Source organism: Pogona vitticeps, chromosome 2, assembly GCF_051106095.1.
Source record: "Pogona vitticeps strain Pit_001003342236 chromosome 2, PviZW2.1, whole genome shotgun sequence".
NCBI classification, from domain to species: Eukaryota; Metazoa; Chordata; class Lepidosauria; order Squamata; family Agamidae; genus Pogona; species Pogona vitticeps.
In genome coordinates this window covers 190002166-190021074 of record NC_135784.1, presented here as the reverse complement: position 1 = coordinate 190021074, position 18909 = coordinate 190002166, and the positions used below count along the sequence as shown (strand labels likewise).

Here is an 18909-nt window from a genome sequence, read left to right as displayed (position 1 = left end):
GGAATAAACATGTCAAGAAACTGTCAGAAGTCCTCAAGGTTATTAAAGTGGCTTAAGAACCCAGCTAAGATTCCTACTCATCCAATCACTTCAACAAATCAAATAGCACATCAGCTCCTCATGTCAGAACTGAACATCACAATAGGAAATTAGAAATTAAACTTGACCTTACAAGACCATTCAACATAAACAAATTGGAAAAAGCTATTTGTAGCTGCAAAATGGCAAAGCAATAGGCTCAGATGACATTCACATAGGACAGATAAAATATTTTGGCACAGTAACAAAAAGTGACTGTTAATTTCTTTAATAATTGTCCTTACTCTCAAGATTCTGAAAATGTGGAGGAAGACATGAGTTTTTATTATTTGGAAACCTGGTAGAGAACTGACAGATCCAAAATACGTCAGGCTGAATTCACTGCTTTCTCATCTTTATAAAGTCCGGGAAAGAATGATTCTTAGGCATCTAATGAAAGTGTTAGAACAACTTCTATTCTTACAACAAACTGGTTTTAGCCCTGGGAAGACTTGTACAGTACAGATCCTACATTTAACACATAATTGAAACAAGGGAAATCAGAGGAGTAGCCTTTGTTGACCCCTTGGCTGCCTATGACATTGTTTGTCATCAATTACTATGGAAATAATTCTACAATCTGACCAAGGATTATAAAACTAAATAAAGTAATAGCACCCTGCTGTAAAATTAGTTTTTTTCATGAACTTTCAAGGTGAAAGCAGCTGATGGAGCACTCAAAATAATGGCTTTACCCAGACTTCTGTTTTGTTTAACATTTACGGCAAACAATCAAGGACTTCCCTGAGGCACTAAAAGTTTTATTTATTCTGACAATCTCACACTTACTACTCATTCAGACAGCTTTCAGATGGCAGAACATTTCTAATAGACATATGAGAAGATCTTGGCACATTATGTGATAGAAATCCAAACCCAAACCTACTAAGACTCAAATATGTCCCATTCATTTGAGGCATTTGAGAAGCTTCAGGTTACCTGGAAGGACATCCAGTTAGGTCAATGTGTGCCACCAAATATCTATGTGTTACTCTGGATTGTACTCTTACCTATAAGAAATTCTGCAAAACACAACAGAGAAACACACACAATAAAAGTTCTCCACAGGGAACCACATTCTTCCAAAGCTATCTGGAACCAGTGGAGACATACAACCAGTAATAATGAAAATGACAGTCCTAACCCTATGCTACTACACAAGCATATAAGCCAGCCCAGTGTACTATAGTTCAGCCCAACTAGGGCAGGCCTGTTTGAATCAATGGGAGTTACAGAGAAGATGACTAACTAAATCCCCATTGATTCAGTGGGTCTACTGTAGTGCAACACACCATGCTAACCAACAGAATTTCAGGTAATGAAAGTTGCAGAATCACTACTGGATGCCTGAAGTCGATCCCTTTTGATCCAATTAATTGCCTAGCATGCATTGCAGCTAGTGACATATGGGCAGAGCCGTTTGTTTGTTTAAAATATTTTAGCCCACTTTTCTCTTTTAAAAGGATCCAAGGCAGCTTGCAAAAATCAAAAGACGGCTTTTAAGTTAGTAACAATTCATATACAATACTAAAAGTATCCATGAATACAAAAAAAAAAAATAAGCAACACCAAAATGCATTTGATGCAGTGAGATACATCAAATACCCCACTTAGCAGACATTCAGTCAAGGAAAGCTTGCCTGAAGAGAAAAGCCTTTGCCAGTTTGCAGAAGGACAATAAAGATGGGGGCATCCTAGCCTCATGTGGGAGGGAGGTCCAGAGTCTGGGAGCCACAACAGAGAAGGCCCTCTCCCATGTCCCCACCAAATGCACCTTTGAAGGTGGCGAAGCAAGAGGAAGGCCCCTCCTTATGATCTCAAGGAGGCTCATAAAAGGAGACACAGTCCTTATGACAGCTTGGACCCAAGCCATTTAGTGCTTTATAGATAATAGCTAATAGTGAAAGACTAAATCTGCATCAAATGTGCATCCCCTTTAGCTACCTGTGAGGGTTCGTTCTGTGAGTCTCATTTTCTTTTGAATAAATCATGAGACTTGTGTAACTTTGAAATAGGAATGAGATTTATTGGGGTGTTTAACAAGTAAACATCAGGGGACGTGGTGGCGCTGTGGGCTAAACCACAGAAGCCTGTGCTGCAGGGTCAGAAGACCAAGCAGTCGTAAGATCGAATCCACGTGACGGAGTGAGCGCCCGTTGCTTGTCCCAGCTCCCGCCAACCTAGCGGTTCGAAAGCATGCAAATGCGAGTAGATAAATAGGTACCATCTCGGTGGGAAGGTAAACAGCGTTCCGTGTCTAAATCACACTGGCCATGTGACCACGGAAAGATTGTCTTCGGACAAACGCTGGCTCTATGGCTTGAAGAGCGGGATGAGCGCCGCCCCCTAGAGTCGGACACGACTGGACGAAAAAATTGTCAAGGGGAACCTTTTACCTTTAACAAGTAAACAGGATCAACGAAATTGTCCCATAACTTTTCTCCAGCCGACAACGGGTCTGGCAGGGGCTTCCATCCTTCAGTCAGGAATGGGTTACCATCTGTCATATTCCAAGGACCCGGCCAATCTATCGATGCATCTGGTTTTACCGCCTCTCTGATCTCTCCCTCCAATAAAGGTATGGTGTCATCATCTCAGGGTTCAGTCCACCCAACATCTCCAGCCATCATAAGGGTCACCCAAGGTCTTCCCTGTAGTCTCTCTTCTTCATCTTGTTCACCCTCCATTCTATTCATTCTTTCCTCTCTCTTTCTACTCTTTCCTTTTCTTCCCTTAGTTTCCTCTGCCACTCCCTAGTCTCTGCTTCACCCCAGTAAGAGGGTCTCGGGGGTATCTCCCTTCTCTTCTTATAATTGGTCTCCTCCTTTGGTACTCTTAGTCTTTCCCAAACTCCAGTCCACAGATCCTCCATCCAGGCCCATTCCCAGCCTGGAGGTAATTGACTGTCCTCCACCCTCTTTCTTCATTCTGTTCCTGCCAGCCTCTCTTGAGTTTTCTCAACCATTAACCCTTGAATCTCTCTATCCAAGTCCCGGGTATCTGTACCCCATTGTTCTGTTTTCCTGGGAGGTGAAGTGGGCAGAGTCTGTATTTCTCTCTCCACAGTGTGGGGAAGGGTTACTTGGAAGTCACTTGGTAGGCTAAAAGCTGGAGTTGACTGAAGCAAAGTTGATCTAAGAAAATGGAGTTTTCATACCAACACAATCCTTTACCCCTCAATGTGTACTATGGAAGGCTCAATGTTAGCTGCTCCAAATGCTGGGCCATGCTGAGAATTATCACTCAGAGATTCCATCCACCCCACCCCCACTAGTGAGATGTCCTGACTTCTCACAAAAACAAGATTCTTATCTTTCTTCTTTTATTCCTCTCCCTATTGTTCTGTGCAGGGAAATTCTGAGCAAATTCTATGCACATTCTGCAAAGCTTAATGACTTTTCCAGCGATGCCTGTGCAGGAATGATGCTATTCTGCACAGAAATTATAACAGTCCCCTGCAGGCTGTCATTCCTTTGACACAAAAATGATCACAAAACCGCTAAGAAATCGTGCAAGATTTCCTAAGGAAAAAATCATCTTGGACATGCAAATGTGGACAAAAAGAGACAACGGGGATTCCCCCCTCCCCCCATATATACTCAGTTTCTATCTGAATGTGAGAAGCAGCAAGATTATCCCTACCTGCAAAGAAAATAAATATGTTGCTGCTTTTTGTATTACATGGCTTTTATGGTCAAAAGAAAAGACATATTCATTTTCAGGTCATAGATTTTGAAAAGAACATGAGTGCAATCCATTCAGTCATGAAGACATTTAATTAAGTACATACTCTATAGTCAGGTGTTCACTGTGTTTGTTATTTCCATCTTTCTTCCAATGACATCAGGACTTTTCTCATTTTATCCTCACAGCAATCCTATAAGATATGTAGGTTAAGCTCAGAAGGCGTGACCAACTCAACTTTACCTGTTGATTTGGCTGAGTGGAGATTTGAACTAGGTCTCCAGTGTCCTCGTCCAGTATTCTAACTAATACACCACATTGACTCAACACAAGCATCATGTATTGGTCAGAATGTGTTCAATATTCTGACCAATATACACAGTGCTCTGTATGCACAGGTGGAAGTTAGATACATGCACCACGTTATGAACTTATCTGTGGAGGTCAGCTGAGGTGGGACATGTTTTCCTGCGCACTACTGAGAAATAAAGCTTATTTTGCCGGGCGAGAGGAAAAGAGGCAAGGAGTCGAAGCTTGTGGGCCAGATGGGAAATCCTAATGGGCTAGATGTTCCCTATGACTGATCAACAGATCTTGTTCCATCTAACACCATTGTAACCAGCTAATTATCCACATCCAAAGGAGGGAGAGATGGAAGACAGCAATGTTTATATGAATAATTCATGTTAGTAATTAATGGGAAGTGATAAATGTCTGTGCAATCTTCCACAAAAATACTACACATCTGAATTTCAACGGAGGCATGATAAGAACACAATCAATAACCATATTGCCTCTTGAGCTTTGATTCGATGTACTGTATATTTAGAATTACTTTACCAAAGCAGACAGAGAATTTTACTAAGCAAATTCCAGCTTTATTTTTCTGTAGGTCTATTGAGGACATTGACTAGGGAACAGTGAAACTATTAAGATAACCCTATTTAAAATGTCAGAGAAGTATTATCCTTATATATCCTTGCATGAAGATCTGTCTGCACAACTGCTACAAGACCTTTTTGAGATGTGAGTTACATTAAACTGTCGTGTTTCCCAGTGGTTTAATATTTCTATTCTATTCTACTCTGCTTGGAAGATACATTTTAATGATCAGCAATTGGAAAACTATTGTTCTAATTGAGACATACAGCCATATCAGGACATTAATCTTATATGGTTTTGGAAGCTAAGCCAGGCTGGGACTGGTTGATACTTCAATGAGAGACCACCAGGTCATACCAGCTATATCCAGATTAGGCAAGGAATCCAGGCCGAAACCCTGAAGAGCTGCTGTCAGTGAGGACTGATAATATTGAGAAAGCTAGACTTGGGGTTTGACTCCTTATAAGGGAGCTTCCCATTGTTATAAGACATAAAGAGCTGCAAGCAGATAAGATTTTACTCTCACCTTGAAACAAACATTTCTTCATCTGTTGACGTTTCTTGAAATTTTATTGCCCGCAACAAGAAATAGTTGAAAAAAATCTTTTCCCCCCTTTCCATCCATTAAAGCAGTAAGATAAAACATTTAAAATTGAACCCCAGTGGGTTCCTGGAAGTTAATCAAGCTGAAACGAATTGTCAAGTATCCCAGCCTGAAGCACACTGCAATTCTTAATCAAAGGATGGATCTAAACTCAGGGGACGCAGTATTCTCTGGGGATCTTGCTCTGATGGTTCCAGAAACTGAGCTGTGAAATTCTGGGCACTAATACATTTGGTGTAGAAAAATGTAAAAATGTGTGGTAGATCAGTTTCTTTTGAACCATTAATCAAAGTAGGAGAACCATTTGGCTTGGATTTATTATACATACGAGCACTAAAGGAATAGAAGAAATGTGATACTGCTCAGACACCGGTTTAAATTTAGAGGAGGAAGGTTAGATGTTATACTAGCACAAGATAAGGCCTTCTAAAAAAAAGTTGAATAGCCTTTTAACAATATAATTTTGCTGTTAATGGAATACTTCAGAGTAGTACCTCATCAGGAACAAAATTGGATGTCTATTCCATTCTAATCTGATGAGATGGCCTCTCAGCAAAGAGAGGGCTCCTTTAATTTACCAGATCACTAGTATTTGCTGAGCAAAGGAGGTTGTTCTAATTGATTGAAACCATCATGGCTGACATTACCTGTAACATCCGAACACCACCACAACCACCCCGGTGTCTTGTACTTATATGAAATCTGTACTTAGCAAAAATCTCTTGACCAGATAAGCACTATCAGCACTCCAGTTCCCAGTGAGACCAAGCAATGACCTGACCTGCTTCCTTCATAGCTGTGCAGGTATGGCAGTCTTCTGCATAAACATCTCCAACTTTTTTTGTGGTGAAACCTGATGGCTGCCAGATGCTGAGCTGCCCTCTTGACCAAGCGTTGGTTATGTCCTCTCAAAGCTCAGAAACCAATGTTTGTAGTGGACTCTGCCATTCCCTGATGTATGAGGAGGGCAGCACTTACCTGCATCCGATTCTGAAGCAGAGAGTATAGTGCCAATTAATTAAATTTTTTCATTGTGGCCAAAGCACTGCTCAGCAAATGCATCAGCTCATGTGGAATGAGGATCTGCAAAGACTGCCTGGTTTGGATGCTGTACTTATGAAATATGCAAAAGCCTAAGAAGAACCTTCTCGTGGCAAAGTTTTCAAGATTGTCTCTGAGTTAGAGCATTAGCCAATGCTCCAGTTCCTGGGGACGCTTCAGAGGAGACCGGCTCTTCATTGCCCAGGCCTTTATAAGCAACTCATTAACTAGCATGTCTGAAGCTCTGCTTCAGGTCTTAGAGGAATGAAAACATGTCTTTGTGCTTCACAGCCACAAGATGGCCTTAGGGTGAAACAAATCCATGGACAAGGGTCTCCACAGAAGCACTTTAGGGTACCACAGTTATAGCTAGTACAGGCAAAACCATCACATGTTATAGCTTCTGGTGGTATCAGCACGTGACATACTAGTTACTGTTTGTGTGCTGTGGGACAAAGTTACATAATCAGTTCTCACAACAGTTAGAAATGATTCGCCTTCTGACTGTGTTACTGTTTGCAGGCTGGTAGGGAGTCAAGTGTTGTTTTCAGCTGATGGGTTTAGAAACAAACTGATTCCATCCAACTTCCTTCCATTGTGCTGTTGTCCTTTTGATTCATTCTGTGAATTAATTTGCTGAATTTCTGAACTGGCACATGCCCAATTTGCCACAACTTTATTTCCAGTTTGCATCCTTTTACCCCCTTGCAGGTTACTGGTACACACAAGCACATTGACACACTGTTTATATCTGCATAAAAACGTAATTGATGCTGTCACATAAGGCAGTGGTCTCCAACCTTGGGCCTCCAAATGTTCTTGGACTTCAACTCCCAGAAATCCTGGCCAGCAGAGGTGGTCGTGAAGGCTTCTGGGAGTTGAAGTCCAAGAACATCTGGAGGCCCAAGGTTGGGGACCATTGACATAAGGATTCTGTAGTAGCTGTTGCTGTGCTTCCAAAGGGGTACTTCAGCACTTGCTTGCATCAGATGCAAAGCAAGAGGGAAAGGAAGTGTGGCACCAGAGGACAAAAAAGAGAGTGTGGGTGTGTGTGCATGGCAGGAGGAGAATGACAAAATAAATGGAGGTGGAAAGGGAAAAAGAAAGAGGAAAACAGGCAGCAAAAATCAGTGGAAGGGGGAATGAGAGCCTGAAGAGCAGTAATGGCAAACATTTTTTTGCAGTTAAACACAACATGTGCTGCTTCCATGCTCACTTGCTTCTGGCTCCCTGAAGTTCCAGATGAATCTGTGGTGTGGGCATCTCTCTCATACCTTCTTCCCTCTCAGGAGAGAGAACACATCCTCTCAGGGTTACTGTTTGCTGTTACGGGCTGCTCTGCTGCAGCTCCCATTGTTGCTTTTACTATTCTTGAGGCTCTCCCCCAACCCCATTGCATTCTTAAGCCTAATCTGGTTTCAAAAAAGAATAAAGGTCCAAGTAGACAAGAGGATAACTTCACAATGACAAGCTTGTGGAATGTTGTCTCTCAGATGATGATCGTTCTTCAAACCTGCATAGCAGAGTAAACAGACTTGCAAATAAAGGTTGTGTTTACCTTCTGATCACCAGTCACAAAGTAAAAGCAGGCAAGTGGAACATGCAGAGGCGAGGAAGACTCAAGCTGGGATACTTCCTAAGGGAGCTCTGCTTTTACTATACATATTAGAAAGGCTCTGAAAGCAGGTTGTACGATTTTTTTTTTTATCTGGTACCAAAATAATTTGACTGGGCTTTGAGTGGTGTGCGTCTTGACAGCTTGTTCCTGGTAGCAAGGTGGCCGCATGCAGACTCCAAGGATTTGGGGACTGGAGATGGAGGTGGGAGGAATGAGAGTTGTGAACCAAGCAGCAGAACAAAGAAAAGTAGGTTGCCTCCCTGCTGGGGCAACTGAACATGACAGAAATGAGTGACAGTGACTTGCATGGACAGGTAAAGGTAAAGGTAAAGGTTCTCCTTGACAATTTTTGTCCAGTCGTGTCCGACTCTAGGGGGCGGCGCTCATCCCGCTCTTCAAGCCATAGAGCCAACGTTTGTCCGAAGACAATCTTTCCGTGGATGGACAGGTCTTACATAATTTCCTACAAGATGGAATAGCCATCCTATCATTTCTAGAACTCCACCCTCATCCTCTTCCCATGATGGAGCTTTCACTCAGTGGACAGTTCTGTCTCATTATAGGCCTAAAGGATTGATGCATACCTAGAGGATAAATGTAGTTTTTTTTTTTTTAAAAAAAATCTTTCCACTAGGTGTCATACTTATATATTTAGATCTAGTTTCTACCATTACACAGAAATGATCTCATTTCTGCCATTATCCATTAATGGAAAGAAAGCATAAGATTACATTGGTTAATTAATTGTGACAACATGTCAGTTACAGTTTTCCTTCTCCTTAGAAACGTGAGACTGTCATATGGGTTGTGTGTGTCATACAGGTCCATCAAAATGATGCTCCCCTGCATCGTGGGAATTTTTGGAGGACTTTCATTGCAGAAAGATTTGGATGAAAATACCCACATGAGACTATTATATATTGCAACTCCTATCACTCCTGGCCAGAATTTGTAGCCAGTAGTAAAGGAGGATCTAAATTGAAAGGCCATGAATTATTCATCCCTGCCTATCACATGTTTAATATTCTCTCACAATATTCCACTTTGGTGCAACAATATAACATACAGAATACTAGTCCACAGGGGTTAGGACTATACTATACCATGATTAAATGCACACCAAATCAATCATGCATCGTTGAATTAAATTAGGAAAGAAAAAGTATTGCTGGGAGTCTTTTTAAAAAACCAATAAAACTAGTGAAAGCTGTGTCTGAAACAACTGGGATACTATGGCAGGACCGGTGATGGCAGATTTCAGATATTACAGGCTTCTTTCCCCTGAGGCTCTGAAAGGCTTTCCCAGGGTAAAACCTCATGGAGGCGATAGGAAGCTTTAAATTAGGGATGGAAGCCTGTGGCTGATGATATCATCAGCTTGCACAAACATACCTTTATGCTTTAAGGCTGAAATCCTTATGCTTACAGTAGACAGTTGTAGTCCCATTGAATCAATGGAGATTTGGTGGGTCCACTCCTCTGTAAATTTCATTGATTCAAATGGGCCTACTCTATTTACAAGTTATGCTACGCAATGTCAGCCACTGAATAAACATTGCTTGTCATACTAAAAAAAAGTAATTTTGCTACAGATGATTGTGTGAGTTTGCAAAAATAACACTGTTCTGCCCTAATTACCTCATAAACTTAGGTACCTTAGCTTTTATTTCCACACACTGAACCAAGCCTCCTGACTCAAATGACTAAAAAAAAAAAAAAAAGTCAAACTGGATGTCATCAGCATACTGGTGACACTTCAGTCCACACTTCACCCAGCTAGTGGGCAAAACTAGCGAATTTAGTGTCACCCAGTACCAAAAATAACAATTAATGTCAAGTAGAAATTCCCCCATACGCATGTGTCTTAACTGCAACTCACAAAACCGATGCAGTATTATACTGTGGTTGACCGTATGAATTTAGTAAACGTTCAGAAGAATTAATAAGGTCACACAGTCTAGGTCTTTCCCTCAGCAAAGGTAATCAAACACCATGCCCTAGGGTATCTTTAGTGGCAGCTGCTGAACTGCAGTTGAATTGATATCTGGTTTATTAAAGAACGCTTGGTGGTAGAGCCTCCCAGCTTCTTGAGTACCTTTTCCAAAGTGGAGGGATATTTGTTACTGGATGATAGTTATATAGAGCAGAGTTAAGTGAGAGCTTCTTTAGGAGAGGTCTCACCAATGCCTCTGTCAAGGTGGCTGCCTCTCTCTTTCAAAGAGGCATTAATCACTTTGATTCTCTTAGTCAGTCCCCTTCAGCTCATTGTTAATAGGCAAGGATCAAACATATCAGCACTTGCCCAAATCTCTCCAACCGTGTTATTCCCATGAATTGAAACTTATCCTATATAGCTGGTGTAAACAGCTATCTCAATAATGACCACAAAAATGATAATGTGTCTGACTATATGTGTTTAAATCTAAAAAAAAATTACATGTGATATAAATATAAATGTAGTCATGAATGTGATCAATGAGTACTGTATTATAAATTGTATATTACTACAATAATAATAATATTTATTTATTTATACTGCACTCTGCTCTAGAGTGCAATCCAGTTAAATCAATGATATAGAAACATGCAATGCAACATTTAACAGCAGTTCCCCCATGGAAGGTGAGAGACTGCTTTGAGTGACTCCAAAAGGTTTCCTGAGGTGGGCGAGGGTTTGAAGAAAATGGTCTGCCAGTTTCCAAGGCTGGAGCGACACAGATTTTCAGGCTGAGGAGGGACATTCACTGCCACCTTCAGTTTCCAGAAGGCCTTTGGGCAGGATGGTGTCAGCCCTTGTGAGATCCTGGGAGTCCATATACACCTAGACGTCACTGGTACCTGCTTACTTGCTTCTCCCTTGGGGCTCAGTCAGGACAATAGCAACAATAGCAGCTCCTTTTCACAACAGTAGTAAGCTCAGGGGCACAGCAATAGGAGCAGAAAGACATCTGCGTACTCAGCTGCACTGTGCTGTGTAAGAGGGAGAGGATTAACTGAGTAAAGACCGTCTGCTGCAAACAATTCTCCTTATCACAGTTTTTCTTCATAACAGTGCTAGTGACTGCATATTGTTTATGTACTTATGCAAGGCTTTAATTATACAGTATGCCAGGAATTCAGAGTGACTTGCAGGAGACAGGAGATAAATATTTGTTATGTTCGATACAAACGATCACTTCATATCTCTAACTAGGGCAGCATCTAATTCACATATCAGTTGCCTTAGTTGAAGACAACTCATAACTCATTGCATTACAGATATACTTATTTGAATTTTGGTACTCATACATTAAACATTGCCTTATCATCCTGTTTTCGTGTATATTTGAATCAGTCCTTCAGACACAACCAAGTTGGCTCAAGTGACTAAAGGTTTGAGTACCTTGACAAATAAAGTGAGAATTTCTCATGGATTGGGAGGGTCTGGTTCACCTTATTTTCTGTTGACCATGTGACATAAAAGTATATGTGAATCAGCCTTGAGCTTTTCCAGTCCTAATCTTTAAAAAAAAAATTTTCCTCCACCACTGGGGCTTCTACTCTTTTTGGAGCGGGGGAATTGAATGCCCCCTGTGATTCAGACTGTGTGATCCTTTGAGCCAATGTGAAAGATGTTATAGCTGTTGTATATTTAAAGCCATTTCAGCAGGCTATAACAGCCGCAAAAGAAAGAGGACAGTGGGGAAACTGACTGCTATTTGAATCCTCTCCTTCTTACTCCTGGTACCTGGGCCTGCTTTATTCTTTCCCTCCCTTTTCTTTCTTGTTTCTTTTAAGGGCTTGCTAATCCAGCATGAGAGCAACCAGGCAGCCCCCCTCTGGAAAAAAAGAAAAGAAAAATAGGGAAAGAAATAAGAGTGAGGACTAAACAAAGAAAAAAGAGGAAGTGTTAAGGTAGTCCCACTCAAACCATGCCTCCTCCAAATCTGAATGGCCAGAGTAGAGCGACCTTAAACATTCCTCCCCTACCCCACTGATTCCTTGCTTTCTCTCTCTCTCTGGTCATCTAGCTGGCCTAGTGCTAGGGAGGAAGGGAAGGGAAGGGAAGGGAAGAAGCAGACTCTGGCACCAGGTATGAGGAGAAGATTCAAGCAGTTAACAAGCTGCAAACAAGGCTGATTTCTTCTGCTCTTCTGCATGGTTGACTGAAGCAAATTAACCCAGCAAAACTCTACTTCCTGAATGCAACTTCAGAGAAGATCTGTTTGCATTTTCCCCACTGTGTAACTGCATCTTGGGTAAGAAACACCACAGTGTGATAAACCATCCTGCCAGCAGAGTCAGTTGTGATAAGCTGAGAAAGTATTCACCATGTAGTGCCTACCTGCCACATACTGTGTTTCCCCGAAAACAAGACAGGGTCTTATATTAATTTTTGCTCCAAAAAACACTTTAGGGCTTATTTTCAGGGGATGTTTTATTTTATAGTAATGTCATCTTCTTCTGGTTGCAGCACAATGCGGGGTTTCACTTAATTAGGGTTTGTTTTGGGGGTAGGGCTTATATTACGAGCATCCTGAAAAATCATACTAGGGCTTATTTTCAGGTTAGGTCTTACATTCACCATAGAGTTGAAAAGGAAGAAACAAAGCATGAAACTGTGCATTGCAGACAGCACATCATTAGAAGCCAAAATCATATTAGTGTTCCAGAGACATAATCCTGTGAGAGTCTCATATCTAAGTAGTCACACCTGCAAATGAACCTTCTAGATTATATAACAACGCAAACAATTTTGCAAACTATAAAAGGTATGAAAAGTTTATGGTGTTGTTAGTCTGTGGAACTCATTGCTACAGGATGTGGTGATGGCATCTGGCCTAGATGCCTTTAAAAGGGGATTGAATAGATTCCTGGAGGAAAAGCCCTTTGCAGGTTACAAGCTATGATGGGGATGTATAATTTCCAGGCTTCAAAGGAAGATAACTCAAAATGCCAGATGCAGGGGAGGGGGGATCATGAGACAGGGATCTAGTCGTCTCGTGTGCTCCCAGAGGCCTCTGGTGGGGCCACCGTGAGACCCAGGAAGCTGGACTAGATAGGCCCTTGGTCTGGTCCAGCAGGACTCTTCTTATGTTCATATGTTCTTATGCTGTGACTCTCAAATCTCTGTCAGCAATTGAGGAATTATTTTTTCTAATAACATGCTATTTTTATTCTATGTTTGATCTAAAGTGCTGGTAGCCAACATGATTTTTATCTCTTCTCTTGTGTTCAACTTATCTTCCCTATGCCCCAATTAAGAGAGGAAATCAGCTGACTGAGATAACAAGAGATAAAGCCCATCTTCCATCTCAGCACAGCGTCAAGACAACATTACTCAAAAGTTTCCGTGACAATCAGCCTGCAGAATTAACAACATTTAAAGCCCAGCTTCTTTTAATTGAATGTATGGGGCTAAAGACTGCACACTGAATTTTCATTTTCATCTATTTAGTCTGTCTCAACTCAATGAGATCACTCAATAAAAAAAATTTTCAAGCCCTGCGGGGTTCCTTTCCTCCACAGGAAAATGAGACAAGGAATGCCATTCTTTTACAAGGTCTCAATAATATGTTCAGACTGTCTCTATGCAAAACTAGTGTTCTTTCCCTTTGAGAATTAATACACACATACCCAGAGAGAGAGAGAGAGAGAGAGAGCAGAATGACCAGCTGATTATTTTAAAAGATACAAAGAACTATTCTATTACTTCTGATTCTTGAAGTCTGTGCAGTAAAACAGCAGCCAATGTCAAGCAAGGATTTACATTCAGTAAAAGTATCAGTGGGATCAGCAATAAAAGACATGGAGAAAAATGGAATTTTGAATCATAACATTGCCCCATTTATGTCAGTGAAGTTTCATCTAGATACTCATAGAGCAAAAGTAAACTTCTCACATTATCTTTTAAAATAAGATTAACAAATTGCCTGGATGTTCTTACAGTGTGATTATGGAATGACTATGGATTTCTAGTTGCCGAAGGTGTGGGCATTTTAATCTGTGCAAGCATTGTTGGTAAAAACAAAATAAAAACAAAAAGGAGAAAGCAGCGGGAAGAATAACAATTAGTTACAACATCTGCAAAAAGAGAGAGAGAGAGAGAGAGAGAGAGATGATTCTTCCCCCAACAAAAGTCTGCAAAAATGATTTTAAATGAAAAAGTTCAAGTGTAATTTTTTTTTCATCTCCATGTTTGAGTATTTCTTCTGTTTGGTAGGCAACCAAATATATCTATATTTTAATGTCAGTAAATAGGTCAGCCCTCAGCATTGAACATGAGAGGTCTTGAGAAGATTTAATGCCATTATCTGTAAAAGAGGATAATGGAGTCTGGCTCATGTAAGAAGGGGATCAAGAAAGTGTTTTTGTCAAGAGCAGATAAAAAAACACAATGGCATGGAAAATGTTTCCTTATAAAATTGTGTATGATGCAGAGAAAGTTGTCATCTGTATGGTAAGGCTTGCTGTAATATCTTTATTAATACCTTAGTATGTTCTTCGAAGGCAGCTGGTTTCTAAATTAATTAGCATGTTGTAAGCTGAACAAGAATAAGGTCAGGCAGCTGCAAAAATTAATGTGTTGCTTCTCCAGGAAAGAAATGTGACACAATTGCAGCCACTATGTAAACCAGCCAAGACCAGGCTGGTTTACATGTTGTTGTTTAGTCGTTTAGTCATGCCCAACTGTTTATGACCCCATGCTCTGGTCCATGGGGTCACGAAGAAGAGTCAAACACGACTAAACAGCGACATGTAAACCATGGTCTTGTGGGTGTCTAGCAAGGCCCATAAAGGGCTATTTCTCAATGAGATGGTAAGCCTATATCTGAGTCCTGCTGTTTCAGTTTGTGAAGGGGACTCAGGGGATGAAATGCTTCCTTGTGGAAAATGATTTCTGTGCACAAAAAACTAGAGCATCGAGAAGGTCCTTCTGTCTGACATAATGTACTCTTTTTCTCCTGTAACTGTTATTTTCTATATGACAGGATTCAGTCATGTGAACCCCTATATGCAACCTGAAATGGTTTGCTACCTCACTGAAACCTAGCCAAAGCGTAGTTCTAGCTTATATTAATTACTTGAATTGGGGATACACTTGTTTGATTGCTTACCTACATGGTATCTTTTTGTCATTATATTCTAATGTTGACATTCTTGTCTTTATGTCTATGCATTCTTCAGCTTTGAGGATAACAGACCCTTCATCAAGTAAGAATGACCTGAATGACTGATAAATTCCATTTATCAGTGTGGTCCCATGAACTGGCTGTCAAATCAGTATTTTAAAAGCATTACAGCTTCTGTCATTCACATTAGAGGCAGAAGAGCAAACTGTGCAGGAAAACTGTAAGGCCTACAAGTTTTTATGCTTCATGTTTCTTGATTTGCCATCTGCTGGATTTTCTTGTGGTCTACTATAGTGTAGACTTGGGGTATCTCCGTGTTTCCTCTCTGTTGTGTTTTAATATATATTCCACACAGATGAGTTTAAAGACATTTTTACACATTGGAATAGTTAATACAAGTTAATGTTCAAACCAACGCAGGAGTACTAACGTTCTTTATTTTAATTGCATTTTTAAAGATTCTTGAAATAGCAGTTCTGAGCAATGCCTGGCAGATTCTAAAACTGAAACCTTTGGGTAACACAATTCTGTACAAAATCTGTTGAAAGCTGACAGAAACAAGAAAGCACCAACTGTAGGCCTTGGATAATAAGACATCATATATCCTGCAAGAAAAACATTGACTCAAAAGCATACCTAATGCAAATACCTACTTTAACATGGACTTTCAGTTTGTTCTTCTGGTGAAGAGTCCTTTGTGTTCATCTATATTGTCTGATTCTCATCTCTGTCATTCTTTTGCTTCTTTAAAACATGGGGAGATAACTATGTATTTTATGCTGCCTTCACTTAACTTTGAAGTCTCTTTCTGGCAGCAGAACCAATCCAAATTGCACAGTTTCTGCTTGAACCCCAGATAATACTCTCGGTGTATACCTTTGTGAAAGAAATCAATTTAATTTTTACCTAAAATTGAGAAACCTATGTCTGAGAGATCCCAAAATTATGAAAAGGGGGGGGAGCTGTATGCCATATCAAATGATTACAGCATCATTTTATACAGATTCTTGAAGGTGTCCACTCCAGTCTCTGTATCCTTGGGAATTCTGACACACTCCAACAGTGCAACAAACTCCACAGTTGCATGCCATTATGCAGAGCTGCCCTTTCCGCTGAGATGCATAGGAAAGCCTAAATGTAGGAGAATTAAGCTTTCTTCAGATGAGTGGACTGGAGCTTCCATGCTTATCTGATAAAAAGTTTTTGACCTTTAATGTACTTTCAAGTTGACAAATGTTTGATATTTGTCAATTATTTTGCCGTTCAGGGGCTGCTGCTGAGAGAAAGAGTGCTTGTGTGAACCGTCTCAAGGATCTCTCAAGAGGCCATTCACTTCAACCCGCACACACTTCAAGACTTGTGTTATGTGCACATTGAAACACGTGGCATCTTGAGATTTCCAGTTTGCTTCAAGATGGGTTCAATTTCATCTGAACATTCCATTGCTCATAAAGGAACACTACACAGTACTGAGACTGAGGCAGTGATTGGCAGGGCCCTGATTGGTGCTCCTGCAAGCCAGAGTTTTATAAGAATGAACAAAGAAACAAAACTCCGTTGCAAAAGATTTAGACCATAATCCAGAGTTCTATGTGCATCAGATATTCTCACACATACCTTACTGCGCATTTTTTAAAAAGAAAGTATTATGCTTACTATACTAGTTGCATTACTTTTCTGCAAAGCACTCACCGCTTAAAATTCAAGGGAAATGGAAATCCATTTGAGAGCATGAGATTGAATGAGCAACAGGTGATGGTGCTATCTGACTTGCACCTGTCTGGAACACAGACAGAGTTCTAACTCCTGTCCTCTGAAAATGCTAGCCACAGAGACTGGCAAAACATTAGGAAGAAAAACCTCTAGAACAGTGGTCTTCAACCATGGGCCTCCAAATGTTCTTGGACTTCAGCTCCCAGAAATCCTGTCCAGCAGACGTGGTGGTGAAGGCTTCTGGGAGTTGCAGTCCAAGAACATCTGGGGACCACTGCTCTAGAAGACGGCCAAACAGCCTGAGAAACTTACAACAACCAAACACCAGTTATCTTTAAAAAGTTGGATTATCCCAGCAGCTTAAGAAGTGAAGGATGTTACCTTAATGACATATTTATTGATCCTGTATAATAATAATAATAATAATAATAATAATAATAATAATAATAATAATAATAATAATAATAATAATAATAATAATAATAATAATAATAATAATAATAATAATAATAATAATAATAATAATAATAATAATAATAATAATAATAATAATAGAATTGCAGAGCTGGAAGAGACCCCAAGGATCATCACTGCGCCATCAAGCAGCTCATCAGATTTTAAAGGAACAATCTTAAGACCCAAAAGAGGATGACTGAAGATGTTTTGGCTGTTGTGGGGATTTATCTCTCTAGTCTTCCATCCATCAAGCAGAGAGGAAGCCTGTTCCCAAAGCCCCCTCTTCAGTGCTGCTATGATGACAGTAGGAGAGATAAGCACCTTGGCTGTAGATCTGCAAAAGACTGAGCTGAATCCCAAAACTCTGTTTCCCTAACATGCCCCAAAGACAACATGTGTCCCAGCCTTAGAGCTTGTATATTTGTTTTCCAGAAAATCACTCTCTTAGGATGTGCTTAATGTACCTTTCCTATAGACCTTAGAACAACTCTACTGCCATATTGGCCACGTACAGTGGATGAGGACCTGAGGCTGAGAGAAAATAAGGTCTTCCTGCTGAATTATAGAGTGATATTTGGACTGGGGATGTCCTGGGTTCACAGGTTGTCCCCTCGGCTATCACTCTTCATTTTCTCTGTCGTAGGACTAATTTTCTTAGTTGAATTTGGTTGGTTATGTTCTGTAAGTGATTGGTTCAATACATTTGTGGTCCTGTGATTGTTCCCGCACATGTCCTGTGAGGGAAATTACTTTAGTAATTAAAGTAATTTAATGGTGGTTTGGATTTTTTATTGTTTGGTGACACATAAAATGTGGGTGCAAGCTGGACATGTGCTAAAGCAATCACAAGAGCACATCAAAAGAAATTAATCTCTTCTGAATCCACTGAACCTGTCTCTTCAGTCCTAGAACAGGGATGAGATCATACAGATCACTGGCTGCATTCAGCTTCAAGATGATTTTATAGCTCCCTTACCCCCCCCCCGACTCCCTCCAAATAATGTTAGCAAAAAGCCAACTCAGAAAAACCCATGTCAAGATATGCTGCCCTAAAAACAATAGAATGGCTACAATGAACTTTTCTGGTTTATCCAACCGCTATTTAATCCACTGCTTTTACACCTATTTGGCAACTGCCTATTGTTTTCAGCATTTGTTTTTATCAAAGTATTGTAACTTTTAAAAACCATAATTGACATAGTTGATTCAGGAAGATTTCAGTCAGACGGAGTAATTCCTGGTTTCCAACCACAGATTAACGTGGAACTACTTGGTCCATTTGAAGACCTCCTCACTCAGTCAGGACAAAAAGTCTTAAATTTTACATAAAAGTGATTGCTGAAACCAACACTAAACAACTGAATACGTATAAGCTAGATATATAAAGACAGATAAACTGGAAATGTAACTAAGGAATACGCCACCTCCCCCCCCCCCCCCGTACCAGATTGTACTGTGGGTTTCTTTGATGTGGGATATCTGGAGGGTGAGGAGCTTGGCACTCAGGCTATTGGCTAAGCTGGAATTGGCCCCTGGGCTGGCTGAGATTTCCCACCCTTTTACTGGAAATTAGGCCCAACTTAACTGCTCCCTCTCACATTGGCTAGTGAATGTCACTGGGAGCTATAGAACTTACTTCCACATTAATGTATTTATGGTCAGGGTAGAAGAATATAACTACATAGAGAAGGACTTCCATATATTAGTCTAAAGTCACTTTG

General features: G+C 40.5%; 1 protein-coding gene and 1 long non-coding RNA gene across 27 annotated transcripts in view; both read left to right on the top strand.

Moving 5' to 3' along the window:
* ADGRL3 (adhesion G protein-coupled receptor L3) overlaps nucleotides 1-18909 on the top strand; it is a 662256-nt gene that overhangs the window by 576821 nt on the left and 66526 nt on the right. For 17 of the 26 annotated variants that reach the window (XR_013542364.1, XR_013542369.1, XR_013542367.1 and 14 more), the window contains one exon: nucleotides 15075-15101. The exons of the other annotated variants lie outside the window; for them this stretch is intronic. Coding sequence is in view for 11 of the 17 variants with exons in the window: in XM_072991729.2 (XP_072847830.1) it covers nucleotides 15075-15101 (27 nt within the window). In the remaining 6 variants the exon portion in view is untranslated. The remainder of the gene's footprint in view (nucleotides 1-15074; nucleotides 15102-18909) is intronic. 26 annotated transcript variants of the gene reach the window in all.
* Nucleotides 7198-11259, top strand: LOC144587157 (uncharacterized). The gene is made up of 2 exons (XR_013542370.1): nucleotides 7198-8221; nucleotides 8356-11259. It is a non-coding gene; the product is annotated as an uncharacterized LOC144587157 (long non-coding RNA).